The sequence below is a fragment of the Drosophila sechellia genome, chromosome 3R (genome assembly GCF_004382195.2).
Source record: "Drosophila sechellia strain sech25 chromosome 3R, ASM438219v1, whole genome shotgun sequence".
Classification (NCBI taxonomy): Eukaryota; Metazoa; Arthropoda; class Insecta; order Diptera; family Drosophilidae; genus Drosophila; species Drosophila sechellia.
This window is the reverse complement of record NC_045952.1, coordinates 15169491-15188916: the sequence shown is the minus strand read 5'-3', so window position 1 is coordinate 15188916 and position 19426 is coordinate 15169491. Positions and strand designations below refer to the sequence as shown.

The following is a 19426-nucleotide window of genomic DNA, read 5'->3' as shown; positions in this document are numbered from 1 at the left end:
ATATATTTTAAGGCCATTAAATCGTTTAGGATAGGTAGTTGTTAAGGATTATAAGGAACTGCGGAACTGCTTGCCGCAAGGATTAACATCAAAAGCAAATTCAAAATGTAAAATGTTTTGTAAATTTATTTACAAAATTTCAAAATGAACTACAACATAATCTGGAAACTAGTGCGCAAAGTTTCGGAGAGCGGCCACAACTCCAGTTCCATAGATGAGCTTCTCCTCCACACGATGCCAAGCCTTCTGCTGCACCTCAGACACACTGCGCAGCTCCTTTACCAAATCCAGGGACTCCGTCAAGCCGAGACCATGGGATCGCAGGAAGACGCTCAGATACGATTGAGCCAGCTCAAAGTTAAGATTGGTTCCAAACATAAACTTAACGAGTTTGAGGAACTGCTGCATGGCAAGGAGTGTTCCTCCAGCCTCCGGGTGCAGAGATTTGATCTCAAAGTCAACCATTGAGGGTCCTAGTTGGGTCAAGTGCGCCACAGCCGGTGCGAAGTCCAGGGTGTCAGCAGTTTCCTCCAGTAACTGGCCGAAGGCAGTTAGATTGTTGAGAGTAGAAGCGTTCCGAATTCGGGATTCATCCTCCTCCTTCTGACCGTTCTGCACATCGAAGCGCAGTTCCAGTCCCGAAACCGTGGGCAGGAAGAAGGGAGCCTGTTTGGGAGCTTTTGGTGGTGCCTTGGGCTTGTTGCGTTGCTTGATGAGCTCCAAATCCAATAGATTCTGCCAACGGGATGCAGCCAACCCAGATAGCGTAATCAGTTCCTCGGACAGCTGCGTTGGAGTTTCGTACTTGGTGTCAACTAGCTCGCCGAGTTTTGACTCGTCCTCTTCGTCAATCTCTAGCTCCTTTATGCCATCTTCCAGTTCCATGGCATCGCACACATTCGTGGGCAATCCCACGTAGGGAGCCGGCTCGAAAGGATCGATGGAGCGCAGGGAAACCTGATTAAACAACGTCTTGTTGGCCCACAGGTAAATGCCCAAAAGGCCAACATGTGCGGTGGCCAGAAAGTCGCCATTCGGCGACATACTTAACGATACACATGGCGCCTCGACGCGGAAGTGATCCACCATGTAGGAGGAAGGTATGTCCCACACCTTGATCGTGGAATCCATGGCGGCGGTGATCAGCCAGCGACTGTCCGGACTGAAAGTGAGGTCATTCAGCTTGGCTGTGTGACCGACAAACTTGCGAACAATGACCCTCGTGTGCATGTCCACCACAAAGATCTTGAATGTTTCCAGACCAATGGCCAGCATGGAGCTCTCTCGGTGCTGTCGTATCAGGGCGATTCCATCTGCCAGGCGTAGAGTCGCCAAGGGTTTGTCAACTAAAGGACGGTATGATATTACATATGTTTTATTAACTTATGGGGAGCCAATTCCTTACCCTTTCCTTTGAATGACCAGAACTTGAGCAGACCTTCCGAACAGCCGGAGATGACGGTTTGGTTAAGATTGTCGCTGGCCAAGCCGCGTACTGCCATCTTGTGCGCTGGAGAGCCATAGCTAGCCCGATGGAATCCAGACTGGATATTAAAGCGCTCAATGTCGCCACTGCTATAGCCGATGATCACAAAGTTGCCGCAGTGCGTCAGCACAACGCATGTGGGCTCGCTCTGGAAGTTGGTACGGTTGGTGTTCTGAAACTGTTTCGGGACCAGGCGGTGCTCGCCCATACGGTTCTTGCCAAACGACCAGGTTGTCGTCTGAATAACACCCGCATGGATAGCAGCGATGTTATCCCACTCCTTTTCGCGAGTCGTATCCGATGTGAACTCCAGTATGGGTGGCATTCCATATTTATCGTGCTCGAAGCGATCTGCAAAGAAGAGTTCCATATTAAAATTACTTTAAACGGAGCAATAAGGGCCAAAACACTTACTCTTCTTCTTTGTGGCTTTTGGATTGTAGGTTGCTCTGCCCATGCTCTTGTTTAGCGATTCGGAAATGGTTGAGAAGACTCTCATGGTGCTGTCCTCGCCCGAAGAGAGAATGGATACGCCCGAGCTGCCGTGGTAGCGGATACAAAACGGCGGCTTTGTGTGTCCCTCGCGGATCCTCAGCTGTCTGGCACCACCATCTGGCATATCGAAAACAAACATCCTCATGGAGTTGTCTGGTGAAGTGGTGAAAACTACGGGCTCGCTGGGCAGACAAATGGCCGTGGTCACCGACTCCTCGTGGGCTTGCAGCTGACCGGCTAACTTGCGCTCCTCCAGGTTCCAGAAGGCCATGTAACCATTGCTACAGGCGGACACAAGGATTGGTGGGCCGTCGGTACGGAACGAGAGGTTGGTGACCTGACCCCAATCCTGCTGGAAGCTCATTAGCACCTCGTCAAACTTAAGGTTAAGCAGAATAATAGTGCCATCCCCGTGTCCCACGGCCACGACATCCAAAGCAGGAGACGGTTCAATGCAGGTGATCCTGCTGTGGTGGTGACTCAAAGTGCACACCACACTGTTCTTCTTTATGTTCAAGATCTTCAGTTGGCCCTGCTGGGAGCCTAGTACTATCTTGTTGATGTACGTGGGCGGATGGGTTACCGCTGTGATCTGGAACTCCTCGGACCGGAAGGGAACTTCCAAATAGACATCCTCGGTGGAAATATTCCACACTTTTAACACGTTCTGCCTATCGATGGCTATCAAACTGGAACCAAAAGGCAGCAGGAGGTGGACATCTTTCTGGTGGCCACGGTACACGTGCCGGATGTGTTTGCCCGCCCGCCAGGCGTAGATGCACTTGTTGCTCGCCGTGTACGTGTGCAGTCGATCGGTGGCCATAGCCGTAATCTCGTCCGGATGCAAGCCGCTCACGTGCAGCAGTCGAAAGTGGTTGGCGGTGTACACCTGGAAGGATCTGCCGATGCAGGTGATCAGCAAAGTGTCCCGACGACGCTGCACGTAGCGGGTGACTGCTGGAACCTGGTTGCTCACATAGCCGAGGGCTCGATTCCGACGGAAGATGCAGCTGCTATCCTTGAACACAGACTTCCGCTCCTCCGACCCTGGCTTAACCTCTGACCGCAGGTGCGTCATTTTACTGTCCGAAATGTCTCTTTATGTCTTTTCCCCGATTTTTATAGCTAAAATTCACGATTTCTGCAACATGCCGAAAATGTTTACCGAAACACGTGTGGCGAAGTGTGACCGAAGTTTTAACACAATGCACCTAACCATGGTAAAATATACCAAATTAAATACTAAGCTCTTTTAGTGGGGTATTCGTATTTTATTCCAATTTGGCGCCAAAAATGCATTCAAAAATGAAATAACGGTTTTTATTTATCCCGAAAATCTTCAAGCTTAAAGTTACAACATATTTATGTATGCGCTTTTAAGCAAGTTTATTAATTGGAACTATAAGGAAGATAATAGAATATTTATAAATCTGATGATTTAGATTTTCGACCCATTGCAATTGAAAATCTATAAGATTATCCAAAGAAACCGCAATCGTTCAATTTTGATGCTCTTGTAGCACATTTTATTATTTATTTAACCAAGCATCTCATTATAAATAAAACTGTTGTGAACAATTTGTTAGTGTTGCGCAGCCATAATATACATATACACCTATAAAGATTAACATACACAGTTTACAAAGTTAATATGTATATATTTTGTATGTTAAATAAAATTACAACTACATATAGTCTTTCGCTTTCCTCGTAAATAAACATAAATAAAATATACGTATGTATTTAACATAGTGAAACACGCTGTCTTTGCCGTTTTCTTCGATTTATTTTTCCTCGTCTGCTCCTTTTTTTTTGACACTGAAATCCTTACCAGCCCCTAAAAATTTCAGTTGGGTTTTTTAATGTGTTCGATGCTTATGCAATTAGCATAAAAATTGACTGCTTGGTATGTGTAGACATTTATCAAACATTTTATACAAGTTGCGAAAGTAATTAACATTCATAAGTAATTCATGTGTTGTCGCTGATGTTGTTGTTGTTGCTGTTGCTGTAGCTCTTGCTGTTGTTGCTCTTGTTCTTGAGGCTTATTTCCGGTTTTTACTGTACGTTGTGGAAATTTCTGTATTGATAACTTTTCCGCCCTTAGTTCACGCCATTCAATTCGGCGGAATTAGCCAAGGGATAATCCAGTTCACCCAGACGAGAGGCGGGTCGGCGAGGTCGGTTAAACTAAAAGGGGAAACAGTCGTTAGTAAAAAGGGTTAAGGGTTAAGGTCAATCCTATTCAAATCGAGTCATTCAACCAGAAATCCCCAAACTAATTTATATTTTTATCACTGAACAACTATGGTTTTAAATCTTATTAAAAGCCGCGTAAAAAGTATGCGCAATACATCCAAATAAATCTGCACTATTTAAGTTGGTTTTAATCTGGGTAATTTAAATCAATCACGAGTGTTTAACTGATTACTTTCATCTTCAAGTGCTGCCAAATATAGAGCGGAGTGTAAAGGTCACTTACCCATGATCTCATGATTTTGTAAAGCACCTGACGGGCGGGATAGTCATTAAAGTCGCCCTCGGGCGGCACTTGTTCATTTGGCGCCATCATGGGCAGTAGGCCATTCGGACGCACATAGTCCGGTTCCTGCCCCCCGGAGGCTGCCTCGCCCATTCCTCCGCCCACTCCCGTTCCAGACCCGGATCCGGTGCTCAGAGAGCGCTTGCCATGACCACCGTAGCACACATGACCGTAGGCCTGGCATCCCTCTGCAAAAGATTGAAAATATGTCAGCCAGTGTCAACCTAATTTAAAAGCACTTAAAGAGCACAAGCTTAAATAAAATAAATTTAAATTAGAAATTGTATTACTAACAATATACATTAATAAATACATTAACAAGCCAAAAATCCGATCTGATTTACATTTGTAATCGACACTTATTAATTGCCAATTTGAAATGCAGATAGCAAGACAAGCCATAAATGGAAAATGTCCTTAGCTGAAGCCTAATCAATACTGGGAACATCCTCACATTTCCCACATCACTTTAACTTTCCACCGATGTGTGTGCATTTCCCAACGCACCGCCCCAAAATACTTTCCCCCTTACTGGGTAGATAGACTTGCTCCTTTGGATTTCGTTACTGCCAAAATCTTTAATCGCTGCCCAAAGCTCAAGAGAGACATCCGGCGATAACCATTTGACCCCACGACGGCACGGCTCAGTTTCGTTTGTTTGCCTGTCTGGCTGTGTGTGAACAAACTTTTGACTTTCTACTGTTTCTTTGAATTTCCGCCCACACGGGCGAACATAAATTTTCGTGCTGCACACTTGGGAGTTGTCCTTGACATACGCCGGATTTAAATAGAGGAGGGGGACACCACCAAGCTGATGGGACTTTGGCTACTCAAATGGCACTCAATCGAATTCCGGTGACTGCCAGCAATGGGAATATTAATTCGTTCAGCTTCAAAGATCCCAAATTACTTTCTACTTATTTAGTTTAAAAATTTAAAGGGGTTGAGTTTTCTTTAAATAGTGAAATATTTCAGTGAGGATGTAGTGTCAAAAATAAGGTAATTAAATAGGCATTTAAAGCTGCTCTCTTGAATGAATCTAGTAAGCTTACACGGTATCTGTGTAATTCTAGCAATCCTGACTTAGTAATCGCTTGGGAGCTCTAAACAAGTTAGCTTGCCAACATCTTAAATGCCGTTTCAGAGGCAATCAAATCCAAAACTTGTGGTAATTGACTACTGAATGGGAGAACAGATGGGCTCTGAATGGCAGCGGCTGCCTAGAAGTCACTTGACATTCGCATTCACTATTAATAATTTTAAGGAAAACGTTGTCGCTTCTGACTCGTGTCTTCGAGATAGTTGCAGCTTGCTAGGGAAACGGAAATGGCCCCCACTTTACCCATTTTCCCATTTTCACGTCGCTGTGGAGGACAGCCTTGTTGTTGCCCTTTAACGTATCCACAGCTGGGAAAACAAAGACGCCGGTTTTGTTTGCGTTGCATTAAACTGCAACAATTGATGCAGCTCGATGGGTGGTGAATGTGTGGATATCGGCACCCAGTTATGACTTTGTTTTTCTCACAGCAATTTAATGAATATTTCATGGCAAATTCACCTGCATACTGCGGTGGGAAAACTTTAAGGGTAGGCATCGAGATTAAAGAGGAACCGGAGGAACACGTGTGGCAATATGCACTTAAAAGTTACCAAGGATCAAGACATTTAAATAACATAAGAGAAGCCTTAAAAATGTATAATTAATTAATTCTGTACTCACTTTTCGCTTGGCTCTGTTGCGCGGCCAGGACCACGGTGCAGATGACGACCAGTAGCAAAGAAATGGTGGATTTCATGATACCTGGTGGGAAGAAGAGCAAAGGGCAAAGGGATGAGCACCTGTTGAAATCCGGCAGTCTGGCGATGACAATGCGACCCTTCACCGCGGGGCATTACACTAATTAGGAAATCCGAGCACAACGCGACGAGCGAGTTGGAATCGAATTCGAATCCTAGAGTTCACATGCAGTTAAGAAGCTAATCCTGGGCCGCAAAAACTTTTGAACTATGATTTATGTAACGCCCACGCAAAACGCAAAGACAATCAGTCTGGGCGTATGTGTGTGACTTGAGGCCAAAAGGTGGAAGTTCCACAAACATTTGTTTATTACGTGCTCTGAATGTTCTAAGAGTTCATTATCCTGCGGATGGGTTTGCCAAGACTATTCATAGATAAAAGATAAGTCATTTAATTGGCTGGGAGCAGTAAGCATTTCCTACAACATTTCATTTTGTATGTGAGCCTAGGGCCAAAATTAAACCGATTAAAATTTGACAACAGCTGATGCTCTTTAGCCCATCAATCATACGCCATGTGTGCGTAATTAAGCGTACTGAGTAGGTTGTTTGTAAAATTGGTAATAATTTCAAAAGTGAATCAATTGACATATATGTTGGCCAAAAATAAACCTGAGCACTTTGAATATGTTTAAGGATTATTTACTCTTTTTAAGATTCTTTCAAACGCCGAAGTCAAACATTTTGTGAGTAAATTAGTAAAAATGATTTCAAAAATTGATTTTAATTTATCTTAAACGTTTCAAACACTTTGTTGAGATATATTAAAAGGTATAACCACTAATGGCGCAATTGCCCATCAATCATACGCCCCGTTGCCGCAGCTCTCTTCTTATTATTAAGCACCGCACCTGGTCGCGTGTCGCCTTCAACTGCAGCTTGAATAACTCACCTCAATCAGACTGATTAGCCGATCTGGGCTTTGTGAGATTTATACGGCAGTTTTCTTTGTTTTTTGCTTGTTACATCGACGACTATCAGTATTAAAGTTTAAAATGCTTAGCTTTCCCTCGTTAGATGGCTACTATATATAATCACAGATCACAGATATGGTTGTGGCGGATGTGCTTGCCAATAGTCCAGCTTGATATGGCAATTCCACCGGCCGAATCCCTGAGCGCGATTTCACATTTTCAAGCTCCCGCCAGCGACTGAGGCCGTTCCATAGAGCCGCCGGATCTATATGGCACATCGAAATCCCGGCCCGCTGATAAACCGCGATCTTTTCCGTAATCTCCGCTCAATCCGTGTCACGCGCACTCACTCCCACACTTTTCCCATTTCCAATCGCCCCTCGGATCCCCGGACTATTTTCAGCCACTGGACGGTCGGTGCTAAATTTATGGCAGGCCGATAAGTGAAAATTAATATGTGGAGCGCCAGTGGCGGACCAGTAAAAATCAACACAATAAATGCACCCACGCCGTGCGAAAACAATAACAGCGCTCTCATTACACGAAAAATATATAATGATTATTGTTTACCAAGGCACAGGGCCGTGCCTCGACCACTCGACCCTTGGGCTTATCAATTTTCCCAGCTATTTAGTTGTGATAATAATGCCTTAATGAGCTGTTGCTGCCACAACTCTGTCACTAATACCCGTTCCCAGCGCCGTAAATCGTGCGTTTCGAAAACTTTCCACAGGTGCTGCTGTTCCCTCAAATATTAAATTCACTTTGCAAAAGTTGGTGCTAATTGGCAATCTAAATATATTTCAAACTACCTGCTTGTCACTATTTAATATGAAGTGTAAGGATAATAGAAAATAAGGATGCCAGCTAGGAAGTAGTTCCTTTATCACCTAATATTAACTATATCTTATAGATTATTAGTATAGCCCAAAGTTCAGCAGCAGCCGGGAGCACAGTTTCCGTGTGAAATTCTCTAATCACGGACTGATAATTCAGGCAAAAAGACAAAACAAACAGCTGCAAACCAGGTCATCCAATGGAAGCGTGCCTTTGGCACAAATCGTTTCAAATCGGATCAGTTCAGATTGTTCTCGCCGCGATAAAGAGATTCAGAACAATCGGCACACGATTAGGAACACCAAGTCGAGTGGAAAGAGACAGAGTCGCCGGCAAAAGCAAATTAAATGCGGCAACAAGTCAGGTCAAGAGTTTGAGCGGTTTTCCGCGATTTAGCCAAGTTGAAAGTTACAAACTACAAGTTGTCTTGTGGAAAGTTAGGCTTAGGGTAGGTCGACTGCAACATCAAGTTGAAATGGGCTAATTAAAACTGTCGTCTGCTCACACTCCGAATAAATTATTCTAAATACCTTTGAAAATTAGTCCTCACTTTTCAAATCCTTTGCGACAAGGCATTATCATTTTATATTTCCCTTTGCAGCTTCTTAATGTTAAATGTTCGCCTGGGAAAGGGAAGTCGCTTAAATCGAGTTAAACTTGGCCAGGAAGTTCTGTCTTCCAACGGCAACAAGTTGGCTAAACATTTTCATCTGTCTGTTTTCGTGCGCTTTGGATAATGCATGATTTATACGGCTGCTGGCCAGAATGTCTTGAATTTTAATATCTTCAACTTTGCTTGAAGTTTCAACTCTGGCAGCGAGTTGCCAGTAGCGTTTAAGTGGGAGTAATAAAAAATAAATCAAAGCGGATAAGGAAGTGGAAAACCCCCAACCGCCGCGACTCAAATACTCATAATTATGGCTCCAAATCAAATTTGATTCAATTAAATTAGGCAAATAAACAGGAACGGACAAAGTAGCAACCATCCTCTGGGGCATCGAGAAATTAGTTGACCAAGACTATCGGCCAACAATTAACGTAAACAATTGCTAACGAAAGAGGGCTGTAAACTTTAATGTACTGGTACTGATTACATTGAATTTCTCCGAATTTAATAAATATTTTATACAATTAATAGCTTTAATTATAAGATTTTTCATACTTTAACTCTTAGCAGAGCAAAATTGTTTTGGTTTTTAAAGACTCTTAATCACAATCACTTAACAACTGGCCCGATTGCTTCTGACCAAAATTTCACCTGTATTTTAGTCCTTTTTAACCACTTTGAATTTTGATGCCTTCTGGCCAACAGAGGGCGCACTTACTTGCACTTGGCTGGTGGGCTGCTGTCCGAAACAAATGTTCTTGTCTTTCGTCCTGGTCCTCGTCCTCGTCCTTGCCGGATGGTTTCGCTGGTCTGCTGCTGCTGCTGTTTGATTGCAAGCCGGAGTTCTTTTGGTGCCGCCAAAGGAAAGTCGGCTCGATTTATAGCTGCAACATGGCCTCGCAACTGCGTGTGTGTGTGTGTGCGGGTGCGAGTGCCAGTGTGGGTGAGAGTGCGAGTGTGTGTGTGGGCCACAGCCAGCCAGCCAATCGGAGACGAGCCAAAAGCCGAGCGGTACACGAAGCGCCTTTGCCCAGAAGTATGCAGCATTATTTTTGGTCGCTCGAAAATTCGCATTGTGCGTGGGTGCAAAAGTCGAGCAAATAGGAGGAGCGGGGGTGCTAAGGTCGCTCCGGGGAACGTCAAATTAGCAGCGCGCTCAGATTTATTTGCTCGACATTGCCGGGGCCAGCGGATATGAATGAATATGAATGGCCATCATTGGCAGTCACGAGTGCCTGCTGACGTAGTTGCCAAAATATCGCCGATTGGACGCAGTGCACTCGAGCTCCTCCGGCGGCACTTTGACCTCCATCTACCACTCTTAGGTGCGCGAAAGCCGCTCAGAACTTAATTAAGCCTAAACTCAATTGGCCAAGTCCCCGAGCGAAGGACTAACACATTCCCTTTGAGCTGGTCGTAGATCTTAATTCTATTTATATTGGTCACCCTTCACCCAAGAAACTATCAATTTTTGAATTTCCGAGTAAGAATGTTATATCAATTAATAATAAAAAAAACACCTACTTCAGTTACATAATATCGAGAAGTATTTAATTTCGTTAAAAAAATATTAGCTCAAATCTAGAAAGCATCACTTACAGCGTAGATTAGTCGTATTATTTTAAGAAAGTTCTTACTATTATATGTATGTATATTTATTCAGCATATAAATAGATGTTTTTATAATGATATTCCCCTTTCGATCTTTAATGAAATAAAGCTAATTATTTGTCGCTTGGCCAGCAGTTAACTTTGAACCGTTCCAGTTGTTAAAATTCCCCTAGTTCCGCAGTTTTTATACAAAATATAAGTATAAGTACTTGTAGATTACAGATGCAGTTAGAACACTTTAAGTTTTCCCCTGGCTCATCAAATCTGGTTGGCACATCAACAGCGCCAGCAAATTGATTCGCCAAACGAGTTGTTTACAACAATTGCCGCCTCCACTGATTCCGATTCCATGTCCATGTCCATCTGGTATAATCGGAGCGCTCGAATGCGATTTAGCTTCTGTTTAGCCTGTTGCTACAGTGAATATCCCCTATCTCGCCCATCTCCCCCGCAGCTTATCGGTGTGCACCCAAAAACAAATTAGCCGATAAGCAGCTGACGGGGCTCCAATCAACCTCCGATCAAAATATTTGACAACAAACACGGTAGCACGGGCTTACAATGGATTTTGCCCATCGATGATCATCTGTCTTTTGAATCTTTATCAGGGCGCTGCATCATCCGATTGACTCTTGATTCCAACCCATCAAGCCATCGCAACTAATCTGATAGTTAGTTAATGATTATTTTAGGGGCGGGAAACCCCAAGATTAGAAAGGTGCAGTTAATTAGGCTTATAATAAATTAATTAACTCAAAAAAACATAAGCTAGATTCTGATAGAGGGAATGGAAGACGAGGTGTTTGCTCTCATATTTTATATTTAGGTAATAAATAGCATGTTTCACATTGCTTTAAACGGTCATTACGTATTCCAGAGGAGTCCTGTTTACTTCTTCTTTAAGAAGGAGCTGACGACAGCGGGAGCTGCGAAGGTGGTGATGGGAGCAGCATAGGCAGTTCCGGCGGCATATGTGGTCACAGGAGCAGTGTAAGCAGGAGCACTTAACGCGGAGTAGGCTGTGTATGCGGGAACGGTGGCAGCGGCATATGTGGAGTAGGCTGGAGCGGAGTAGGTGGCCACCGGAGCGGAGTAGGCCAAGGAAGCAGCTGCGGAGTAGGTGGCGGCATAGGTGGCCACTGGAGATGCAATGAATCCTGCCTGGGCGGCGGCAATGCACAGGGTCAAGCAGATGAGGAACTTCATGTTGATTTGGTTGTTTGTGCTTGTTGGTTGTTCAGTGACTGATGGTTTTGCCAATTTTCATTACCATTTTATAGTTGCTGCCATACAAACGGGATTTGAAGTTTTAATTAGAACACAATTGTAACCAGAGCAAAATTTCTGCTGACTAATGTTAACTGATCGTTTGCTGGTTTGCCTGCAAACGGCGTATCAAATGGATTACGTTTTGGACTTTTAGTAGCTTGATCCAAGTGGTTTTGCTCTCATTGACTTACACTCAATTATTTCATATTATATCATTAGTTAACTAATGAAATGTATTTTCATTTTAAGTACATTCGTGTAAAGTCACAATCAGGAATATTCATTAACAAAAAAAAATACAATACAAGTCGTACATTATAGGATTCTAGGGTAAGAATGGTAATTCTAAATGGACTCTTAATTCTCTTCCAAAGAGAAGCCAATCCTCTTAATAATTAATATTATGGTGGCAGAAAGAACCATATCTTTTAAAGAAAATATAATTAAAATCCGTTTGACATGCCTTTGACTGAATAAAAGCAAACTGCTGCTTCCGCGTTCACCGAACATTACGCACTAGAAATCTCGAGGCAGACGCAATTGTGATCTGATTAGGGTTTCAATATCCGAAAACCCGTTTGGTTAATTGGCCACATTTATCCTATAAAATATGTGAGGAAATTGGCAAAAGTATCAGTCACTGACCAACCAGCAAACCCAAACAACCAACTCAACATGAAGTTCCTCATCTGCTTGACCCTGTGCATTGCCGCCGCCCAGGCAGGATTCATCGCTTCTCCAGTGGCCACCTATGCCGCCACCTACTCTTCAGCTGCTCCCTTAGCCTACTCTGCTCCGGTGGCCACCTACTCCGCTTCAGCCTACTCCACCTATGCCGCTGCCGCCGTTCCCGCCTACACCGCCTACTCCACCTTAAGTGCTCCTGCTTACACTGCTCCTGTGACAACATATGCCGCCGGAACTGCCTATGCTGCTCCCATCACCACCTACGCAGCGCCGGCTGTCGTCAGCTCTTTCTTGAAGAAAAAGTAAAAAGGACTCCTGCTAAAAGCTTAATGACTCACACATGCAATTGATCAAGCAAAATAAAATCATTATAATGCAACATATTATAACCAAACCTCTTTATCTAATGCATTGTTTAAGCCACAAAATCAGTTGATGCGAGAAACTGAATGATGTAGTTTAGCATACCTGCATTGGGAAATATATAAACTAAATGAATAATTCATTTTATTTCAAACTTTCAATAACAATCAGTAACATCCAAAGAAAACAGCTAACTTGTCATTATTAAAGGTACATTGTAACCGACTTACCTTTAATATTACAATAGAAAAACGCTTCAAGTACCATATTTTAATTCAACTTTATTAAATTGCTACTTTACGATCAGCTCTTTCAAAACTAATTTCTGATTTCTGATACACATATTCGAGCTGCATAATTGGACGGCTTGCGTTTCAATTGGCCTAAAAAACAAACCAACAAAAAGGTCAAGAGTAAAATACAGCATTAGGTGTTGAGATTCCCGATTGCCAGAGGTTTGAGCTGACTTGGAAGAGTTATATAAGTGGAAACATCGGAGAGAGTGGACAGTTGAGCTTAGCTTAGCTTAGTAGAAGGAGCGGATAAACCAAAGACCCAGCAGGGAGCTAAGGATGGCGCTTACGCTGGCCAAGGATGGAGTCGAGGCTCCGTTGTGCTGGTTGCAGATGCGCGGCTGCGGGGCGGATACGTATTGGCAGATCGTGCCCACCAAGTTCTCCTGGGCGCGATCATTCACCTTCTTGTCGAATTGCTGAAAGTTAAAGTATGGGTTTTAGTTTTTAAGGCTTATTAGATTATTTAACTTCAAAGCAAGTTGCAATAGTCTATTCATTCATTTACGATTTACTGACCTCATTGAACAGAATGGTGGGCACGCTGGTCAGTGGCTCCTTGAGCCGCATGGTGCTTTCGCCGGCCTTTCGGAGCAGAACGCTTCCCTCGGTGGAGTTGGCGCAGGTCTTGATGTTCTCCCAGTTGTTGATATGGTTCTCCGAGGCGCATCGCTGGCCGGGATAGACGTTGTCCGGGAAATTCTTGCCGGCCTTCATCAGGCAGTTGATGAAGTCCATCGTGAGCGACTCGCGCGTGTACTCCACCTGGTAGGAGTTGGCCTGGATGTGCTCGATGGCGCAGGCATGCACCTTGTTGCCATAGCACTCGTTCGGTCCGTGATGGCAGGTGAACGTCACCTCGGAGCCCTGGGTAACGAACTGTGGAGGGAGCCAGGCCAGGAGCCATGCAAATGAGCCATTGTCCTGCCGATAAACGGGGCCAGGCGGCCACTCACCTGAGACTTTCCGAACGGCACGAAGGTGAGATCCACCACATCGCGCAGTTCTCCCTTCACCGCCGGATACACCTGCTCCGTAATGAACTTGGCGCTGTCCGGGCACAGGGACTCGTAGTAGATGGAAATGGGCACCTGCAGAAAGAAACAGGGTATGGTAAGTGAGTTTTGTTTGTTTCTCCTTAAACTTTAACTTTAACTTAACTAATGTTTATAGCCTTAATAGAGCATCTTAAGATCTTCATAGGGTTGGTTCCCAAGTTCTTTAAAATCTTAAAACCATTTTGAATTTCAATATATTTAAGCTGCCCATTTCATGTTATATGTAATGGTTGGTTGCAGTCTGTTCAATGGCCATGGAGGGTGCATTGCGTAATTTGCATTTTTCGAGAGGGCAGCCAAGCTGAGGCATGCAAATCACATGCGGCTGAATGGACAGGGTCCAAATATGGCTACCCTTTGTTTATCAATTGGGGGACAATTGCCACATGCTCCAGTCGACGAGCCAAAATATTGTTGAACTTGGGCCTCCATGCACACGAAAGTTATAAATAGGGGAAATAAACTTCGATACTATCTGCGTATCGAATAAATCAAGGCATGATTCATATTGCACATTTAGGAGTATATATACAGCCTAACTAGATCAAACTCAATCAAATTTTCTATTGAATTAATATTTGAATATTAATTATCGGCAATATGGTTTTCACATTTGACTAGTGACACATAATGTGCGTACATAAATAATGTACATATGTACAATTTGCTTTGTTATCTTAGGTATACTCCCCAATTTAAATGAATTCAGAAATGGCGACACATTTATGTACCTAATAAACCGAGACAAATTGCTGACTCTTACTTTCTTTCAAGAATTCAGATACTTATTATTTAAGAATTTCGTACAGTCAACATAAAATACAAATATTCCAAACAAATGACTATTTTCAGGCTTACGTGCTTGTAATACATATGTTTATTTATTAGTGACAGCAATCAAATGACATTCATTTAATGTAATTTCAGTTGATTATTTTAGTCCAAATTGAAGCTGTATTTAGTAAACTTTGTAAAGTTCGTGATATAAGCGCAAATGTTTGAACAATGCCAACCGAAAAGCAGGGGCAAAAAAATATAAAGAAAATAATAACAAATATGTACAAACGGCTATGAATACAAATGCAAATTGCTTTTCGCTGGAGTTGAAGTTATATAAAAGCTAATGACACATCGCCGAAAGAACCCGCCATTCTTCTCGATCTAAACAACAACAGCAGCAGACTCAGCTAAGTATATATATACAATTTGATTGTACCGCACATATGTGCACACAAAAAAATAATACCTAGCTTTGGAACTTGGTGAAAATGCATTGCATATATTAACGGTGTGAAAGTGCAAACATAGATGAATAATTGTAGAAATATAAATACATTTTTAATACACTAAGATAAATAATGAAAAAAAACCAATAAAATCGGGAAGAATATCGTATATCACAAGAATTGTAAGCTAGAATTGAATATGTGACTAATGGTCTTCTGCTTGAAATTGCTGATACTACTTGGAAGCATTGTGCTCAGTGTAGAATGAAGTTGCCGTTGGGGCTGAGCCGGCAAGCACCGGTTCTTCTATGAGAAATCGAAACTGGTCTCCTCCAAACCGGTTCTTCGCCCAAATGAAAATAACAACAGAGCAACAGGGCGCTCTCCAGCTCACATACACTTACATACACGCATACACATGTATTTATATTGTCAATTATGCTCTACGCTTTTCCACGGTGGCGGCTACTCGTTAAACTCTCGAAATGCCACTTGTTGCTGCCACGAAAAGGGTGCAGCTCTTCTATGGTTTTTTGTATTTATATTTTGTATTTTTCCTATACCCCCACTATTTAGTTATTCGACCTAATCACGTCTTCACCTAGATGATAAAAGCAATTCGCAGTGCCCCTGACACGCTTGGCTGTTGTGTAACGGCTAAGTTGGGCCCGTTTGCTGATTTTTCGCTAGTTTGGCGAAGGGTTTTTTGAGAGCCGGAAACTCACCTTAGCGGCGCTATAAGCGCTGGCAATCAGGCAGCTCATCAGGAGGCACACGGCGGCGATTTTGTGACTCATCTTGGGGCTTCTCGTTCTTCAGAATTTCTTATATATGCAGGTATATAGCCAGCACGTAACGAACGGCGGTCGTGTTGTTAGCGGTTCGGTGGCTGAGCGCGAACTGTTGATTGTTGTAGAGAGCTTGACGCTTAAACCGCCGTTCCAGTTCCAGGCCCGCTGCCCCAGTCGGTCATTAGAAAGCCGATTTCCAGACTGCCCAACCATGAGTAAATAAATGTACTATCTTTTTTATGTAAAAGCGTCAGTTGCAATTTTAAATTCCAAAACATCACATGAACAACTTCAGAAGATCTACGTTTGTGAAACATAAGTTTTGAAACACACATTGGGGATAATTGGGTCATTTAAATCGTTACATAAAATATGTATTATCTTTTTGAAATTTATTTCTAAAGTATTTGCAAACTATTGTCCGCCATTATCTAAAAAATTGCCCAAATTAACTTCAAATGGCTATTAATGGGTTTATATTGATCTGGAAAGCTTGATCACACTTTTGAGTATCCCAACACTCAGCTTCGGAATTACAACTCCTTCCAGTATTTTGCTGGAGAGAAAATTAAAATTTTGAAGCAGGCTATTTTTTTCTCTCTTGGAATTAAGAGAATTTTTTTGGAATTGTTTCATTGGAAATAGATCGCCGAAGCTTTTATACACTTTCGAATTTGCAATGTAAGACTTGCACTTACGAGTTTTCAATATATCATTAAGTAAAAGAATATGAATGAATATTATTAATTTCTTTAAACGTATTTTATCGGATATACTGTTTTAGATTTCTTTTATTTCGAGTTACATATTTTATTGGCATTTTCAGCAACTCACTAGAGATGGTAAGCCAATTAAACATGCACATATTCATACTTTTTCAAGCATATTCTTTCAAAACCTCAACATAATTTGGCCACCAAACTTCCGACACCTGGGGAAATCAGCCCCCAACAACGCGTCCGCCCACACAAAATGCGGTCTAGAGTACATTTGCGTGATTTTTGTTTTTCTAAATAATGGAATTACAGATTAACATGCACAAGTCCTGGGAGCTGGAAATCCCCTAATCTCGAAACCGAAATCCCTTGGCTATCAAATCCTTGCGAGCCTCCTGAATTTCATCCTGGAGCTCCTTGGCGGCCTCGGGACAATCGTTGAAAGTCAGAGTTCTATATAGAACAGTCCAAACGGAATATATCTGAGGGTAATAAATAGTAGTAGTCAATAAGAGGAGTTATCTGCATTGATTCATATCTAAGAACTTACACCAAAAATCACGAGGAGCAAAAGTGGTAAAATCTGAAAGTATAGGAAATACTTGGTAGTAAGCTGTGTTTGCACTGTTCCCAAAACAACGGAGAGATAGGGAATCGCAAAGAGCGATGCGTAAAATAGCCAGCGTTGTAGATTTGTCATTGCTAACGAAATTTATTGGTAAACAAAACTAAATCGAAAATAAAGTTCTACACGTAAACATAGAGCTGGAACTTAAGCCGATGGTCACCCGGTACGTCGATATCGATATTTACCGGCTACTATCGATTGGAGGTTTTCATATTCAATTCTAGTTGGAGGTTTTCCTATTCATGTCTAGTTGGAGGTTTTCCAATAAGTAAAGTGTAGCCGGACGGCTTCCAGTTAGATAATTTTTACTTTTCTAATTGGCTATCTTTAGTGTGACCAAAACATACGCACGTGCCATAGTAGAAAGCTGGCCACAGTTAGCGATTCAAACGACATACTAGTTAGCTTAACACAGTCAGCAATTTATCGATAGATCAACATTGCGCCATAGCAGCCAGCCTTCTACAGCTAGCAATTAATTCAGAGTAATCGATAGACGCAGTTTTAAACTCGTTAAAACTAAGTTTTAATTAAACGTTGGTGGGCGTGGTTTCTGCGGCGCCCACTGTACACGGCTTATTGGCAAGCAGGTCAGCGGTTCGGCAGCCAATTATTTGGAACTTGACCTCGTTCGCGGGCAAGTCGCCGCCCACAAAGAGTTTCGGCTGGCTGCTCAAGGCCCACAGCTCCTCCTCTCCCTTGGAATTTCGGTTGATCTTGAGGCCCGTGACAAACTTGATCTTTTGCGGATTGTAAGCCACCACACGCAGGTCGTCCGCCGTGTAGTTGGACACGGACTCCTCCCATTTCACCAGCGCCCCCAAACTGATGAGGCTGCAGTAGAGATTCCCCGACTGATCCATCACCTCCGACTCGCACTGGATTCCTCGGGTGCCCAGGCTGTGAAAGCTATCTCCGCTGGCATTCGCAGACTTCCAGAAGGTCTCGTTGTTGATCAAGGAGAGCGGAACCCTCATTTCATTAAAGGCGTTCAGCGTGTGGAAGTACAGAAAGCGGTCTGTAAATTTGGATAGGAAATTATAAATTATTTTTTAGTTTTTAGCATTTAAATTGAATTGCTACCTTCCACTTCGCTGGGACTAAGGCTCACTGTAAATATTCCCGCCTGCGAGTTGCTGGAGCGCCCTAATCTCAGCAAGGGCGATGGCTTCATGGACTCGTGCTCTATGCGCCAGGATCGTCCCGTCAGGGAGTCAAATACAATCAGGCCATAACCCCAGGCATCGGCTATATACGCTCTGCCGCCCACACATCGATTGGGTGTGCCCCTCTCGGCCAGATCCACCACCAAAGCCGTGAAGATGGACACGCTGGGGATGTAGGAATCGGGCGGAAGGGGGTGTCGTTGCACTAGTTCGTCCTTCACCAGATCGAAGGTTAGGATTTGGGGCGGGCACAACTGCAGGGAGTTTACCTGCCCTGAATCCACCACCCAGAGTCGCCAGCACTCGTCGATCTGGGAGAAAACGATAAATATTCATGAAATAGCTCCTAAGTTAGGAACATATACATTGCTACTTACATAAGTCCTAATGGCTGAGGTGATGCCGGAGCAATTGTTGGGTGGCACATGCCACTCCTCGTTTGGATACGGTTCCAGTCTAGGATTTTCCACCAGCTCATTGTCCTTCGCAACCACGGTGGCCAGTGTGAAGGGTGTGGCCATCCCCAGTCGCGGAATCGTGAGGAAGGTGCGATGTCTGCCCTCATCGCCGTACTCAATGTCCACATCCACCGGCAGAAAGCGATTGCCCTTGGACAGATCGTCGCCCAAACTGAGGTTCGTCCACTGGTGCAGGGTGTGCAGCTCCTTGAGGACCAATGGCTGGCTCTGGACTGCACAAAATAATGCAAGCAGGATGACCAACATGGCTTTCAAATGGGAACCTGCTAAGTGACAGTTCCGCGCGGTTCAAACGATTGCCGAAGACTAAAGATGTGCAGGTAGGCCCAAAAGTTCTTAGCCTTCAATCTCAAAGTGCACTCAGAGAAACTTAAGCTATGTGGTAATAGAACAAATGTTTCAATACATTCAAATCCTATCATTGTTAAATCCAAAGATAAGAGTTTTTATTTAATGACTTA

The 19426-nt window shown here is 43.3% G+C and overlaps 7 protein-coding genes across 8 annotated transcripts; 1 reads left to right on the top strand and 6 right to left on the bottom strand.

The window, feature by feature from the left end:
- Positions 1 to 99: 99 nt before the first annotated feature.
- On the bottom strand, positions 100 to 3169 carry LOC6606535 (WD repeat-containing protein 36). The gene is made up of 3 exons (XM_002031300.2): positions 1901 to 3169; positions 1406 to 1837; positions 100 to 1346 (listed from the first exon to the last, which is right to left on the bottom strand). The coding sequence occupies exons 1-3, from the start codon at positions 3057 to 3059 to the stop codon at positions 169 to 171; spliced, it is 2769 nt and encodes a 922-aa protein (XP_002031336.1). The 5' UTR covers positions 3060 to 3169; the 3' UTR covers positions 100 to 168.
- Positions 3170 to 3618: 449 nt separating this feature from the next.
- Positions 3619 to 9518, bottom strand: LOC6606534 (neuropeptide CCHamide-2). Of its 2 annotated transcripts, none has more exons than XM_032722088.1 (4): positions 9397 to 9518; positions 6244 to 6324; positions 4464 to 4711; positions 3619 to 4171 (listed from the first exon to the last, which is right to left on the bottom strand). In XM_032722088.1, the coding sequence occupies exons 2-4, from the start codon at positions 6317 to 6319 to the stop codon at positions 4085 to 4087; spliced, it is 411 nt and encodes a 136-aa protein (XP_032577979.1). In that variant the 5' UTR covers positions 6320 to 6324; positions 9397 to 9518; the 3' UTR covers positions 3619 to 4084. The 2 variants fall into 2 exon arrangements, with proteins under 2 accessions (XP_032577979.1, XP_002031335.1); XM_002031299.2 differs by lacking the exon at positions 9397 to 9518 and adding an exon at positions 7213 to 7484.
- Positions 9519 to 11091: 1573 nt separating this feature from the next.
- On the bottom strand, positions 11092 to 11550 carry LOC6606533 (cuticle protein 16.5). Its single transcript, XM_002031298.2, has one exon. It carries the CDS (start codon positions 11493 to 11495, stop codon positions 11178 to 11180), a length of 318 nt encoding a protein of 105 aa, XP_002031334.1. The 5' UTR covers positions 11496 to 11550; the 3' UTR covers positions 11092 to 11177.
- Positions 11551 to 12201: 651 nt separating this feature from the next.
- Positions 12202 to 12634, top strand: LOC6606532 (cuticle protein 16.5). Its single transcript, XM_002031297.2, has one exon. The coding sequence runs from the start codon at positions 12234 to 12236 to the stop codon at positions 12549 to 12551; it is 318 nt and encodes a 105-aa protein (XP_002031333.1). The 5' UTR covers positions 12202 to 12233; the 3' UTR covers positions 12552 to 12634.
- Positions 12635 to 12869: 235 nt separating this feature from the next.
- LOC6606531 (GILT-like protein 1) lies at positions 12870 to 16111 on the bottom strand. The gene is made up of 4 exons (XM_002031296.2): positions 15911 to 16111; positions 13858 to 13992; positions 13421 to 13780; positions 12870 to 13320 (listed from the first exon to the last, which is right to left on the bottom strand). The coding sequence occupies exons 1-4, from the start codon at positions 15980 to 15982 to the stop codon at positions 13135 to 13137; spliced, it is 753 nt and encodes a 250-aa protein (XP_002031332.1). The 5' UTR covers positions 15983 to 16111; the 3' UTR covers positions 12870 to 13134.
- Positions 16112 to 16749: 638 nt separating this feature from the next.
- Positions 16750 to 17468, bottom strand: LOC6606530 (dolichol-phosphate mannosyltransferase subunit 3). The gene is made up of 2 exons (XM_002031295.2): positions 17243 to 17468; positions 16750 to 17174 (listed from the first exon to the last, which is right to left on the bottom strand). The coding sequence occupies exons 1-2, from the start codon at positions 17390 to 17392 to the stop codon at positions 17040 to 17042; spliced, it is 285 nt and encodes a 94-aa protein (XP_002031331.1). The 5' UTR covers positions 17393 to 17468; the 3' UTR covers positions 16750 to 17039.
- Positions 17469 to 17550: 82 nt separating this feature from the next.
- Positions 17551 to 19330, bottom strand: LOC6606529 (protein yellow). Its single transcript, XM_002031294.2, has 3 exons — positions 18864 to 19330; positions 18404 to 18797; positions 17551 to 18338 (listed from the first exon to the last, which is right to left on the bottom strand). The coding sequence occupies exons 1-3, from the start codon at positions 19209 to 19211 to the stop codon at positions 17851 to 17853; spliced, it is 1230 nt and encodes a 409-aa protein (XP_002031330.1). The 5' UTR covers positions 19212 to 19330; the 3' UTR covers positions 17551 to 17850.
- Positions 19331 to 19426: the final 96 nt, after the last annotated feature.